Genomic DNA, 13218 nt, shown 5'->3' with positions numbered 1-13218 from the left:
TTTTCCCTTCTAGTTTCTTTATCTCTTCTGCCCCATACAGGTGTGTCCCCAGCCACATGGCACAGAGCCCACTCAGCTCAAGTGAACCTTTGCAAAGGAAACTGGAGACAGGATATGCAGCCTCGCCTCTTTGCTTTGCCCCCTCCCCTCAAGTTAATGCCTGGATCTGAGAGAGGGAGACAGGCAGCTTGTCTTCAGTCCTGCCAGATTTCTCCCTTTCTCTGTCCTTCATCTTTTTCTTCCTTAGCCCTTAGACGTTTTCCTTTCTTCTCTGCATCGTCATCACCATTACCGAGGATGTGAGAACCGTGCCTGGTGCAGTGTAAGGCTATATGAGCGTTTGTTAATAAATCATCCTTCTTTTTTTCTATGTCCACATCTTTTAATAAAAGGCAGTAAAGGACTTTCTTTCCCTGTCTAGGTTCTGCTTTGCTGACTCTCGATAAAGCAGTCGGGGTTTGGTAGCTTTGCTGCTGGGAAGTGCTAAGACAGCGCAATGCTGTCAAGGCATCCCTCACTGAAATTGTTTGAATGGTCTTAATTTAGGGGGAAAGTTTGATATTTCTTTAAAGCAAAGGTCCTTGATGCATCTGCACCGAATTTGGTACAGGAAAGGCAGAATAAACTAGATAGAAATGTGGACACTGGATTCAGGTTACCTGGGCTTAGCTCCTGGCTGTACCAGTTCCTGATTGTGTCATCTTGGGCAAGTTCTTTAACTTCTCTGAGCTTTGATTTCCTTATCTGTGAAATAAGTGTAATTTGTGGAATAAATAAGATGATGCATGTGAAGTAATCAGTACAGTGTCTGGCACATAGCACTCAAAAAATGCTGACAATTATTATGTAGATTAGTATGGTGGAAGCTCAAGAGATATCTGCCAAATACCACCACACCCCTCCCCACCCAGCCTTCCCAGAAAGGTCCTGGCTGCTTAAAGGAGGGGTTCCCTCACCCAAATGGCCTGGGACCTCTGCAGTGGTTGACAGTCAATCTGGAAGTTGTCCTCTAGCAATAGAGATGTGATATAGAATAAGTTTGAGTGCTGAGAGCCAAAATTTCCTTCCAAGGATGAAAGGATGAAGATCTTTAGGATTCTACATCCTACAGAGAATTTTAGAAAAACCAAGTTTCGTCATTGAGCTAAATGTTTTCACCAATGATCTGTAAACATTCTGAACCCTGAAAGCTAGATGCTTTCCTAAGGAGAGTGATGGAATGGGTGGCAGAGCGCCAAGGACCCATAAAGCCCTGGAAAGGCACTTGCTTTTAAGGTAAAATCTCTGACCTCTATTATGGACCTGGAGTCAGGCCTGTTAGGTCTATTCCCCACTTGGGGATTTATAGTCCTTTTAATGGGCAAACATTCAGCTCAACCACAGCTACTGAATGCCCAGGCACCAGGCTAGATGTAACAAGTTTTTAATTCCATATTTATTTCTGCCAGCATTAGAAAGACGTCTCTCGCATGTTCTCATTCTCATCCTAATATAGAAAATTGATGTGTATGCTCTGAGAACGCAAACATAATAAAACCGGCCCAAGTTGGACATTTATTTTGTATATGTAAGATGTATACATACATACGTTATACATACTACGTACATACACACACATATGAAAAATAGTAGATTTTAGTAAGAAATTATAATCATGCTAATTTGTATAATAATAATATAATGATCATACTGGTAACGGTAAAAATCATAGTATTTACTGAATATCTATCCCATATCTTTTTTAAGTATTCTGCAAAGGACTTGACCCACCTTATCCCATTTAATCCTTATCACATCCCTACAAGGTAGGCATTAAATCATTCTCATCACTCTGAAGAGGACGCTGAAGTTCAGGAAGTTGTATGACATAGCAAAGCTCACACGGCTCAGCTGGGGTTTGAATGCCAGCTTTGCATGGCTCCTGGGCCCAGTGCTCAAACGTTATTCTCTGCTGCTTCTCCAATCAGAAGAGTCTCCTGAAACTTGCAATATGTGGAGCTGGCCACACCACTACTTCTCCTTTCTCTGCTGTCTAAAACCTGGAAGAGACACCGTCAAGATCTGGACCGCTATTTTAAATGCCTCAATTTTGAATGTTCTGTATTCTACTAGCCCAGGCACACAGAGAACCCAGTGGTACTAATGACGTATTTGTACAAGCAAAGTGAAGTAGGGAAGGCAATCTTATGCCTAGATACAGAACATTTCCATCACTGCAGAAAGTTCTGTTGACATTGTTGTTCTAGAAGCTAAGCAGTGGTTTGGTTGGAGAGGGCAGAGTCTGTGACAGTATTTCGTACATTTCAATTTCATTTTTCAAGACATATTTTTTTCTTCTTGGTTTTTGTAGGAGAGGAAGACACTAAGAAGAAGAAGGAGGCTAGAAAAAGCAACAAAACAATTGGTTAAGCAAGAAGAATTGAAAAGACTTCACAAAGCTCAGGTCAGAAAACAAACTTGAGCTGAGTGAGTGGGTCTGGGATCCTGGGGGTCTGGATGTGGAAGCCTTTGGAAATCTGTATTGCACTGGGGAAAGATAGGTCTCTCTTCTCTGAGCAACCGGGCTTGTGGCTATTCTAAAGGCTCTGACTCAATCCCTGGTGGGACTCTGGGGCCTGGAGGGCCCAGGTGTTGAGTTGGCCCACTCCCAGCTGCCTCTCCATCTGCAGACGCGTGTCCTGCAAAGTGAGCTGGAACAGCAGCCAACACACGGCCTTGGGAACAATCTCAGGCCCTTAGTGCCACACACGAGTGGCCTTAGTTTTGTCCTCTGTGAGGACACAACCTTCCCCTGACTTTCTGACAGTGTCTTTGCTGAGCTGACAACTACTGGGGCTGTCTCTATTCCAAGGTTAGTTGAACACACAAGCATCTAGCATTCTGCTACAGGTTCCCTGGCCTGATTGTTTACTCCAAACATTTTCGCCCAAGTTGATCTGCCCACCTGCAAAATGAAGCAGAAAGTCAAGGCACACCCCCTCTCCCTGAGGACCCCAAACCTAGCCTTGAGGGACCGTTGGGTTTTAGGACAGAAGGCCTTAAAATGACCACTCATGTTAATGCAGCGTACCCTACCCTTCTTCCAGTTGTTCGCTTTATCAGGCCGGGTAGTCCTGTAATTTGTTTCTGACAAAAGCAGGAAGTCACTTACTCCAGCCTCCTTTACTCTTCTCAGTGACTGACTTGGGAGCCACCCCCTTCACCTAGTGGATGGGAAAACTTCCCATAAATTCCCTCTGTCCATTCTCAACTTCTGAAACAGGCTTTCTTGAAACATTTCAACTTTTCCTTCTGAGAACATGAGAAGTCTTTATGAAATGGATTGGCAAACTCAGCAATTTCCCCTCCTTCTATTTTTACTCCAGACAGTAGGCAGTGATAACAGAAGAATCACGATGGCCTTTTGAGGCCTAATCTGCTAGCACCCATACCAGTCCTGTATAATCTTTGAGATTTTCATCCTTAGTTTCTAAAGAATGACCACCATATCAACCAGTTTGAGCTGCCATAATGACATACCACAGACTGGGTGGCTTAAACCACAGAAATTTATTCTCTCACAGTCCTGAAGGCTGGAAGTCCAAGATCAAGGTGCCTGCAGGATTGGTTTCTGGTGAGGACTCTCTTCCTGGCTTGTAGACAGCTGCCTTCTTGCTGTGTCTTCACATGACCTTTTTTTCTGTGTGCATTCAGAGAAAGAGAGAGAATTTTGGCATCTTTTCCTTTTCTTATAAGGACACTAGTCCTGTTGGATTAGGGCCCACTGGTATGACCTCACTTAACCTTATTTACCTCCTTAAGGGCCCTATCTCCAAACACAGTCTCTTTAGGGATTAGGACATAAACATATGAATTTGGAGGGGTGAGGGGGCACTACTCAGTCCATAACAATTATAGAGCCATAATTGCAAAGTAATCAGTAATAAAGTCATTTAAATGTTTCCCTTCCTTTAGCAATTCTACACAGTGCCAGCAAGAGACAGATCTATAAAGATATAATTGTCTTTAAAAGAGAGACAGAGAGGAAGAGGGCATAAAATTACAAGTAGTTTTAGATAGAATTCCCATCTATTTCAGATTTTATGTTCGGGGCTTAAACACTCTCAGCTGAGACAAGAAGCCAGGTGGCTGCTCCGTCCCCACCCCTCCCCACTGCTACCCTTGCTGGGGCCTCTTCACGGGTTGCAGATGCCTCAGCGATTGTACTTTGAATCCAGGGGAGACTTAGAAGGATGTGGAGTTAAGGAGGAAGAGGTGTGAGACAGAGCTAGAGGAAGGTAGGAAAGGAAGAACACACACATTCTACCTGCCCAGACAGCTGCCACTTCCTTGAACACACCTGGTCTGCCAGGTGCAAAGTCTGTTCTGTCAAGAGATGTGCCTTTTGGCAGCGTGTGTTTGAAAGCAGAGAAAGTGGGCGGGGATGAACAGAATGTACAGAGGAAAGGTTTTCCCTTCATTTTCCTTCCTAATATACAAGTGAGAAATAGCTGGTAGGGAAAATAAACATGTAAAGGCAAACGCAGTCATGATCCCAAGCCTTGCTAGGTGCCCTGATGGTTAGGTTAAGGTTATGGAGGGGGTGCCTTAATGGGATAAACATTTCTGTCTCGTCTTAATCAACTGCTAGTAATAAGCCACAGTGCACTTCCACAGACAATAAAGAGCCCTTGTGGTGCAGTGAAAGAATAGGTTGCCGATTTGTAGCTGAGGACAAGAGCAGGACAAACCAGGAGAGGGACACCCAGAGCCCCAGGAGCTGGCCCACGTCTGCTGCTCCAGAACAGCTTCTTGGGAGGCGTCTGCTGGTTCTTCTTGGGAGAAGAAACGTGCCCTGTGTTTGCCCCTGGAGACCCTGTCCTACTCTGGGTAGGGACTGTAGCTCTGATGGCTATGCCATCACCATGGTCAGAGGCCGAGGCTCCGAGGAGTCCAGGAACTACGAGGACCACCCACCCAGTGCAGCAGCCTCTGCCTGAGGGCATGTCTGTGTGACTGGCCTGGTCAAAGGGGAGTGTTTTCATGTCTCCTTGGGGGCAAATTGAGCTTACACACAGACTCCTTGCTTTATGTTTTCATACTTAAAGAAAGGAACTGTCAAGTTCTAGTTATTTTGGGAATTCATGGGTTCTTACCCAGTTAATTGAGGAGGTGGCATCACGAGGGAAAGGGCTTCTTCCTCTTGGAAAGTAGGTGGCAGAATTGGCGCCCTTGCATGACTCTGCACGTTGAAAGTACCTGCGTGACGTATGATCCTGGCATTGCAGGCCATCCAGAGGCAGCTGGAAGAGGTGGAGGAGTGGCAGAGGGCTTCCGAGATCCAGGGCGTGAGGCTAGAGAAGGCGCTGAGAGGAGAAGCAGGTAGGCATCCCTGCGGGCGGATCTGGAGAAGCGGGCTCGGGCCCCTGTGTCTGGTCTGAAAACAGTGCTGGTCTAACCATCTGGGCAAAACAGTGAGACCTTGTCACCCACTGTGGAACTGTCAACACAGACCTGCGGTGCTCAATCCATAACTGCTTCCCACTTTCAAAATCAAACTGGTTGTCCAGTTTGAAATTCCCAGGGCATCAGTCAGCCTGTGGGCCTTGGATTTCTGGTCTGTCCAGTCTCTCTTCTGCTAGTGTGAATGTTCTTTGCAATTCAGGGATTAAGATAAATTCAGGAGAAACAGTTGGGTGTTCAAGCAATGTTGGTAGTGATTCAAAGCCTGGACTTGGAGTCAAAGTCTTGGTTTCTCCCTTTATCACCTGTAGCTCCCTTTATCAGCTGTAGGGCCTTGGGCCAGTCACATTCTAAACCTTTATGAACTTTCGTTTTCTCCTCTAAAATGTGGATAATAGTGGTTTCCTATCTTGTAGAGCTGAAATAACGATTAAAGGAGATACATATATACATGATGAAATATATATATGATGAAATTAAATTAGCACATTACCTGGCACAAGGCAAAGCAATAAATAGTAACTGTTCTACTGGTAGCTTCAGATTCTTAGATGCAAACAGAATTCATCTGGTGAAGGTCTGCTTTGTATTGGACATTAAGACAGTAGGTCTCTAACGATAAGTATAACATTTCCTGCCTTTGAGAAGTTTATGGTCCACTGAGGGACACAGACATGTGAATAAACCACAACACAGGGGGACGAGGGCTGTGATGGGAACAAGCATTAGGGTGGAATGAGGACGGAATCACGAGGTTCCTAACTGATCTCGATGGGGAAGGGGGGTGGTCAGGCTAATCACCTGGGGAGGGGGTGATCTGTTAAGACAAGAACTGGAGGAGGAACAGGAGGTTACCAGGGAGGTGAGGAGACCATTCTGGCAGAGGGAAGAGCACCTGCAAAGACCAAAAGTAAAAAGACGTGAAATGCCATAACGAATAAGGAACCAGCAGAGAGTTTTGAGTGAGGAATGAAACTGAAAGAAATCTATGTGTTTGTGGAAACCATCCAGCAGTGATGTTGCTAGTGAATTGGGGTCAATGGGGGGTATTGTCTCTTTTATAAAATTGAAGCCCAGTTGATTTACAATATTGTGTTAGTTTCAGGTATACAGCAAAGAGATTCAGTGATATATATATGTGTGTATATTGGGGGTATTGTCTCTTTAATTTCTGATGTGATGTCTTTAGCCTTTTGTATTTGGGATATAAAATGTGAGAAAGCAGACCCTGAAAACACATATCTCTGTGTGTGGTCACGTAAACAACATAGGGAAAGGTTAGGGCTTCAGTTCTCTTAAAAGTTCAGTTATTCGAGAATAATGGTACCAGCAGGGGCAGACCCAGATTTTGTGAGGCCCGAAGCTCATACAAAGTCATGCAGGCAAACCTGTGGGGCAGCTCCCAGAGCCCTGCAAGGGCCGGTCCACGTGAGAGGCCCTGTGGTTTCAGCTTCTGTAGCTGTGTAGTTATTGTCTCTCTGGAAACGTCGGAGTCTGACTTTACCCCTCTGTGCCTCAGCTTCTGTGTTTCTGAAGTGGGAGTGATAATTATACTTGTTCCTTGGATTTGTGGTGAGGATTGGCTAAAACAATCTATGTGGGAGCCCTAGCACAGTGCCTGGCATGGGAGAGAATGTTAATAAATATTTGTTCCTTTTCTTACAATACTCGGTGTATTTCCTTGCAAAGAGAACCCAAATCCACCCATCAGAAGTAGGGTTCTTAACAAAAGTGGTAACTGTTTCTCACTGCTTGGAGTCCCTGCCTACCTGTACAGCCATTGCCAGGGCTTTCAACACAATGAAATGTTTGGTCATATTCCCAATCAAGAAGGCTTGGCACTTGTCTTTAGGAGTCCGCTGACTTCAGTGAGAGCCTTAGAAGTGAAAAGGATAAACCAGCAAAGCTAGGACATGTTTCATTTTGCTGGGGAGGCAGTATGGCATGGTAGGGTTAGTAAAATTGTAAGCGTCAAGGAGCCCTGTGTTCAAATTCTGTTCCACTGCATTTAGGCTGTGTGGTTTTGGGAGAATCCCTTAACCTCTCTGCTCCCAGATTCCTTATGTGAAAAATGGAGCTCATAATCCTCACATTACCAGGTCATTTTGAGAATTAAGTGTATTGGTGGACCAGGAGTCTCCCAAGAGTGCCTACCACACTGTAGGCATTTAATACATGGCTACTGATACTATTTTACAAAATGTTAAGTATCCATTCACACTTTTTAAAGAATTGACTCTCTGATGTTTATTGCTTGAAATTTAAAGTCTGGAAACCAAATTTTTAAAGCGTCTGAAAATCTCCCTCACCCTCAGTATAAAAAAAGGCTATTTGCAGTTATCAGCTAAAGAAACTCGGCCAGCTTATGGTGTTTTCAAAGGTGTATTTGCCTGGCCAGAAGATGGATTCTGTTCATTCCCTCTATATCCTTGGTAATGTAATTCCCCTGTTAAGTTTATGGGCCTTTTTCTCCTTGATTGTCCTTATGTGGGTGACAGATGCAGATTAACAAGGGGCAGAAGACTGAAAGAGTCAAGTCACAGAGGGCGGCCCCAAAGGAAACCAAACAGAAGATTTGCAAACCAGGCATTGAAATTAATACACTCGAACTTGTAATAACATTTGTGCAATAATAATATTCCTTTGCGGTTTAATATCCTACTCAGCCCCTTTAAGAGCTTGCCCTGGTGCTTAATGAATGACCGATGCTTATTAGGTTAAGTTGTATTTGAGCTGGCCTGGGCTGCTCTGGTTCAAGTGATTTGATGGGAATTATTTAATAAGTATTATTAGGATAATTAGAAAATGATCACAGTTAGGCAATAATATTGAACTATAAAGGTTGTGAATAACCAGATTTAGAGACAGGCCTGAAAACGTGAGTCGTCTGCGACAGTTATACAAGTCTCCTCTGATAATGATGTGCGCCAGCCTGAAAGGGTCTTTTGTTCCTAGGAGTTATTCATTAGGCGAGCATTGAATTAGAGGAACACGCGGGGGTGCCGGACGGAGGGCAGTGATGGCTGATGAGCAAAATGAGGCTTTGATGAGCTCCCAATTGTCGTGACAACAATTCCTGCTTTCTCTTTTCCCAACAGTCAGAAATAAGCTCTCTCACCCCCAGGAAGGGTTTTTCCCCGTTTTGTCAAGGCAAGGGAAACAAAGAAAAACAAAAGTCCAACAACCCACCCCAGATGACAAGTCATTATGTTCTGTAGGGTGTGTGTGTGTGTGTGTGTGTGTGTGTGTGTGTGTGTGTGTGTGTGTGTGTGTGTGTGAGAGATGGCCGTCCTTGACAAAGGAAATGGATTCTCCTGGTGGTCCTAGCTGCCCAGAGTAAAGGACCATGATATGCAGTGGCCTGATTGCTCTGAGCCTCACCGTCTATGAAGAGGTCAAGTCGAGCTTTGCAGCCACTTAGACTCTTCTTGGTTACCTTCTGGTTTTGTTGGTTGTCAGTGTAGTGGTCAGTGTTATGTGCGATGGAACACCACAGTTTAGCAAGAGACCACCATTCAAATTTAGTAGATAACGGAATCTGTGCTTGCTTTCTATACCTGGAGACAGGTAAAATCTGGTGAAAACTGAGATCAGCTTTGAGGGAGAACAGATTAGTCCCCAGGGGAATGTAACGGAATATTCCTCCCTTACAGCTTTACCAACTTTGAGGATGGTTTACCAGTTGACTGCCTGCATCCCTGCATTGAGCTTCTTGCTTTTTTGTTTTAGAGCCCGATGGCTTTTCCTTCACACAGATAAGGGGTTTACAAAGAAATAGCAGGGTGTCTGAGGCTGCCAGCACGTGGCAGCAGGAGCACACATTATGACAAAAGAAATTGCAATGAACTAGGCAGGAAGAGGGAAGTAGTTTGGCTTACACTCTGTGGTTTTTATCTTGACTGCTGCTGAGGAACAGAAGAAACAATAATTTCCTGGATAATAAAGCAGCAAGGTGCCCTGAAAATAACACAGATATTAGAATCAGACACTCCTGAGTTTGAATCCTGATGCCATTCGTAGACAAAGACTCTGAAGTTGGTAGCTAAGCAACCAAGGAATTTGGATGGGTTTGCCACACTCTATGTGCTGAAAGTAAACAGTGATGTTCAGTGCATCAGAGCAAGGGAGTTTTTACTCACAACACAGCAAACAGCAGGAGCAGCAGTGTGGTACAAGTTGCCCTGTATCTAAGTGCCAGGGTGTAGCCTGGTAGGCCCTGATGACAGCTGTGCACACAGTCGTTGTGCCAGAGTAGGGGAACTCAGCAGCTTTTATGGCAAGCAGTAAATAAGCCAGCCCCCTCTCCCAGGAAGCAAGTAATCTACTTGGCTGGCTGCAGGAGTGGCTCAGGGACACAGGATGGTTAGGCCTCGCTATTTGGCACACTCAGCAAAGACATGCAGGGATGCTCAAGGTTTATGTCAGATTACCTCACTCAACAAATGTCAATAATCCATTTATTATGTATTTACCTCTGTTTTTAGCCTCAGTAGCCACCTGGTCGAGCAGTGGCCTTATAACAGAGATGGGCCCAGTGAGGGTGAGACTAAGATTCTCTTCCTGAAGAAGCCTTGGGTCCTCTCTCCATTGTATGGATTCTAGGGTCATTGAGGCTTCAAAGCTGTGTGCCCTAGACAATTGCTTTACACAAAAAAATTCCCATGACAGCAGCAAGAAATATGTTTTATATCACAAGTTAGTACATATAAATATATAATTGAATAAAATGTTTCAAGAGATAATATTGAATTTTGCTACATATAAAAGACTACTACTTTCTATTCTGTCTCATTTTTAGTGCTTGTTGTGACCCATAAAATTAATTTTGCAACCCTCGGTTTTAAAAAACACTGTCGTAATAATTTTACCTGAAAAAAATATTTTAAACTAAATACCCAACCCAACTGGCCATCTCATCCAAGGTTACAGAATGTGATTCCTAAGAAGTGTGGAGCAGTGGAATGGTGGACTAAATACTATAAAAGCCCATTCACTGCAACAAGATACTTTTGAAAACATTGCTAGGCTCTTAAGTAAGTGAGAGAAATCTCTCAGGGCCAAAAAAGAGAGAGAAAAGAAGGTATGCTGAAGCCTACATGTTCCAGGAGGGAAGCAAACACAAAAACAGAAATCCAGTGCTGCCTTGGGTCTAACAAAAAGTAAGGGAGCTAACCTTGAGATTCCCATATTAAGCCAGGTCTCTAGCACTCCAAAACCAATTATAGATCCTATATGGAAGAAACCATGCCTCAGTTTAGGCTCTCAGGATTCAGACAGATTAAGTTCAGTAAACCATGAGCTTATAATAATAATTTTAAAAATCACCCAAAACACAAGGAAATGAGCCACTAAGAATGAGGTTCAAGCAAAATCAACAAATTTAAATGGCCAAGAACTTCAACTATAATTATCAAATACAGAATATACTATGTCTCTGTGGGAAACATTTAAAGAAATAGAAGATTACATACAAAAATTAGCAAGCAGAAAAATAAAAGTGAACAGGCAACACCATCTTAACCTTAACCAATCATAACCATAATCAAACTAACATCATGAGCTTCCTGCTGTGATGTACTAAGAAAGATACATGTTCACTTATGCAGCACCTCAGCCAGAAATGCTTACCTTGAATTTAACCATAAAAATACAATCAGGCAAATTCAAATTGAGAGACAATCTGCAAAATAAGTGAGAAAAGTCAATGTCATTTAAAAAAAAGGGAAGGAGGAATCTAGGGAACTGTTCTTGATGAAAAGAGACTAAAGAAACAACTAAATATAATGCTTAATCCTTTAGATTTAAATTTTTTCAAATAAAAACTAATGATCAGAGATTTTTTTTAAAAAAATAATCAAATAAATAGAGAGTTTAGAACTGAAAACTATATTCATTGAAGCTAAAACTTCAGCGAACACACTAAACAGTAGCTTAGACACAGCAGAAGAGAGAATTAGTGAATTGGACAATGTATCTCAAGAAATCAACCGTAAAGTAGCACATGAATAGAAGGAGATGGAAAGAAGGAAAGAGTAGCTTATAGACATAGAGGATAGAATGAGAAGGTCTGGTATATGTTTAATTGAAGTCTCAGAAGGAGAGAATAGAGAAAATTAAGGTTGAGTATTATTTGAAGAGATAACGGTTGAGATAATGGTTGAGGTACTGAGCAAAGCATTTAGAACAGGGTCTGGCACCAAATCCATGGTTTATAAGTGCTAGCTTTATTTTTTCCAAAGTGGATGAAAGGCATAAATCTACAGATACATGGAGCCAGAGATAGAGAAATCAGGATAAATTTAAAATAATCCACACTTACCTAGGCACAATGATGTGAAAATGTAGGATACCAAAGACAGATATTAAAATGGATAAAGAGAAAAAATAATTCACTTAAAAAAGGAACAAAATTTTTACTAACAGCTCTCTTGACAGCAATAATGGATGTTAGAAGACAGTGGAATAATAATTTCAAAAGGCTGAAAAAAAAAAAAAAACCCTTCAAGCTAGAACAGTACACCCAGAAAAACTACATTTAGAGAGCAAGTGCACAATAAAGAAACATTCAGTTTTAAAAAAAGATTTAACTATCTACAAACAAAATTCTAGCAAATATGCTTAAAGGGAAAAAAATAGATAAACGTAGGAGGACAATCTGAAATAGTCAAGAAGAAATGGTGAATGCAAAAAATAATAGACATGTAAGTAAAACAAATAAACATTGTCAGTATAAAATAATATGGATTTTTTTTCAAAGGTAGAACTAAAATTCCAGACTAAAATGGACATAAGTTGGGAGTTGAATGATTAGAAGTGAAGTGTTCCAGGGTCCTTATGTTGTCTAAAAGGAGTCTAAAATACTGATTAAGTTGACTTTGTTAGGGTATTAAAAATTACCTATTTAAAATTTAAGTGTAATTATGAAAAGAATAGAAAAAAAATGTATAACTTCAAATCAGCTAGGGAGGGCTTCCCTGGTGGCGCAGTGGTTGAGAGTCCGCCTGCCGATGCAGGGGACACGGGTTCGTGCCCCGGTCCGGGAAGATCCCACATGCCGCAGAGCGGCTGGGCCTGTGAGCCATGGCCGCTGAGCCTACGCATCTGGAGCCTGTGCTCCACAATGGGAGAGGCCACAACAGTGAGAGGCCCGCGTACCGCAAAAAAAAAAAAAAAAAAAAATCAGCTAGGGAAAACAAAGGGAGAAAAAATAAGAAAAAATAATCAACCAAACAAACCCCCCCACTTAATTCTAAATAGAAGTTTAAAAGCATTTTAAAAAGGATAACAAGCACAAAGAAACATGGTAGAAACAAATCTAAATATCTCAATAATAGTAGTGAAAGTTGACAAACAACAATACCCAATTATATGCTATTTAGCAGGCACATATAAAACATAACTAAATACAAGGTTTAAAGTAAAAAAAAAAAATTGGCAAGTATATACTAGCAAAATAAAGCTAGGGTAATTAAAAGCAGATACCTTTAATACCAAAATCATGATTAGCAATAAACAGGGTCACTACATAATTTTAAAATGATCAACTCACCAAGAGGATATGACAGTTTTAAATGTTGTATGTATTAACTGTAATAGGCTCAAAATACATAAAACAAAAAAATGATAAAACGTCAGGGAGAAATTTCTACTGTCATGGCAGGAGATTTTAGTACATCTCTCAATTAATGAGAGTCAAACAAAACATTACTATAAATTTGAACATTGCACTTAATAACTTTAATTTAATGGACATGCACCCCCAAATTAGGGAATGTA

General features: G+C 42.0%; 1 protein-coding gene across 14 annotated transcripts in view; it reads left to right on the top strand.

Annotated features, from left to right (window-relative positions):
- MICAL2 (microtubule associated monooxygenase, calponin and LIM domain containing 2) overlaps positions 1-13218 on the top strand; it is a 222379-nt gene that overhangs the window by 185877 nt on the left and 23284 nt on the right. For all 14 annotated transcript variants that reach the window (XM_049713783.1, XM_033404495.2, XM_049713786.1 and 11 more), the window contains 2 exons: positions 2351-2443; positions 5268-5361. In XM_049713783.1, coding sequence (XP_049569740.1) covers positions 2351-2443; positions 5268-5361 — 187 coding nt within the window. The remainder of the gene's footprint in view (positions 1-2350; positions 2444-5267; positions 5362-13218) is intronic.

The sequence above is a fragment of the Orcinus orca genome, chromosome 8 (genome assembly GCF_937001465.1).
Source record: "Orcinus orca chromosome 8, mOrcOrc1.1, whole genome shotgun sequence".
In the NCBI taxonomy this organism is placed as follows: Eukaryota; Metazoa; Chordata; class Mammalia; order Artiodactyla; family Delphinidae; genus Orcinus; species Orcinus orca.
This window is presented reverse-complemented; position numbering and strand designations above follow the sequence as displayed.